Raw genomic sequence first — 1,703 nt, 5'->3', positions numbered from 1 at the left:
TTTTTTTTGGTTGAAAATATTAATTTTGATTGAATTTATTTTTTGTTTGGTTGTAAAAATTATTTTTGATTGAAATTTTTTTTTGATTGAAGATGCTTTTTGTTTGATTGAATAATAAAAACACAAATTTACCTCCATAAATGCGTGACCATAAAAACGTCACTGTGAAGAACTTTGACTGATTGAAGTGAAAAGACATATACGGTTAAAGAAAACTGGACATATTGTATCAGACTGAATGGAATGACAGGCTTCAGAGGAGTTCCTAAAGGTGTAAAAGCTGTGGGTTGTTTAGAAAGCGTTTTTAGTTCAGCTCGTTTCAGTGTCGGCTCCTTTTATCTGCTAAGATTTGTGAGCAAAAAGCTTCAGAGCTGGAGCTTTTTTTTATTTTTTTTTTTTGACAAATACAGAGACTGGAAATCAATCACTTCACTAAAGAAAAAGGCCAAAACCAAAATACAAAGAAGAGAACACAAGTAGATGCAGAGCTGAGAGACTCTAAAGAAAATAGGTTCTTTTATGAGGTAAGATTTACGAGAGAGGAGGCTCACTGAATCCCACAGCTTTCTGTGCTTCAGCCTGCCTTTGATTTTATCACTGCAAGTTGGCACAAGGTTCACAAAACAGCTACAAAAATACAGTATAGCATAAAACACTTTGACTGGAGCAGCTCTCAGAGGAGTTTTTTATTTTAGGTTATTTAAAATCTGTTGTTGAACCTGTTCAATGAAACCAGTCTGACACAAATTTTACCAAAAGAATATTTGTTTAAATGAGTAGAATCATTAAGTTTAAAGGAATTGAAGTGTTTCAAAAGTCAATTGAAAGACACTTTGTTTGTTATTATGACTTTTTTATATGATCGCGAAAACTCACTGGTCACAGCAACATGGCGGTTAGACTTTCCCTCATCAATCACATCCATGACTTCATCAGGGCTGGAGACAAAGCGCTCGGTGCATCCCTGAGGAGAGCAGAGACAAATGAGTCAGATTTAATGTCGCTGACAGGATTCAGCCCACGGTTTGTTCAAAACGACAACAAATGAATCAACAGACCTTAACATACGGCACCCTGTTCTTATCCTCATGGACAGACAAGTTGGTCTTTGTCACTAAAACACAAACAATATAATATCAGTATCTTGTAATTATTTTTTACATTTTTTGCATCAATTTAAAATCTAATTTTCTTAATAATGTTTTAAAAAAATACAATCAAATTATTGTTTTGGTTCAATGTTTGTTCAGCACTAACCGTCCAGGAGGTCACGGATTTTGTCCATGTAGATCTCAAAGTAAGAAACCTGGAAGAGAAGAGACAAAGAGAAAACAACACATGAAAGAGAACTAATGAATTTATGTTTTCTAAACTAAATGTAGAAACAAATCAGATAAAACAACTTTTAAAAAGGAAATCAAAAAGTTCACGTCTGAATTAAGCCCATTTATGAATTATTGAAAACAAATTATGAAACAAGACTTTGACCATGTGTCAGATATTGCACCTTGATGTGGAATTCCAGGTTTTCATCCATGGCGAAGATGTGGTTGAAAATATCTTCAGCAATGCGGGGAATGATCCCCATCTGGTGAGGGTCGTGCAGCTTACCCTGAACACATTAACACAAATTAAAATTAAACAATGGTAATAATGCTTTTATTGTTACATCACATTTGTTTTAAATTAAAATACATTAGGAC

The 1,703-nt window shown here is 33.8% G+C and overlaps 1 protein-coding gene across 1 annotated transcript in view; it reads right to left on the bottom strand.

Moving 5' to 3' along the window:
* The window catches only part of LOC106536430 (kinesin heavy chain isoform 5A), a 26,812-nt gene that overhangs the window by 19,417 nt on the left and 5,692 nt on the right, over positions 1–1,703 (bottom strand). The window contains exons 4-7 of the mRNA XM_014033714.1: positions 1,508–1,612; positions 1,258–1,306; positions 1,059–1,114; positions 877–964 (exon numbers count right to left, since the gene is read on the bottom strand). Of these exons, the coding sequence (XP_013889168.1) occupies positions 877–964; positions 1,059–1,114; positions 1,258–1,306; positions 1,508–1,612 (298 nt within the window). The remainder of the gene's footprint in view (positions 1–876; positions 965–1,058; positions 1,115–1,257; positions 1,307–1,507; positions 1,613–1,703) is intronic.

Source organism: Austrofundulus limnaeus, unplaced genomic scaffold (assembly GCF_001266775.1).
Source record: "Austrofundulus limnaeus strain Quisiro unplaced genomic scaffold, Austrofundulus_limnaeus-1.0 Scaffold1812, whole genome shotgun sequence".
In the NCBI taxonomy this organism is placed as follows: domain Eukaryota; kingdom Metazoa; phylum Chordata; class Actinopteri; order Cyprinodontiformes; family Rivulidae; genus Austrofundulus; species Austrofundulus limnaeus.
The sequence above is the reverse complement of the archived record's forward strand: the minus strand, read 5'-3'. Positions and strand labels throughout refer to the sequence as shown.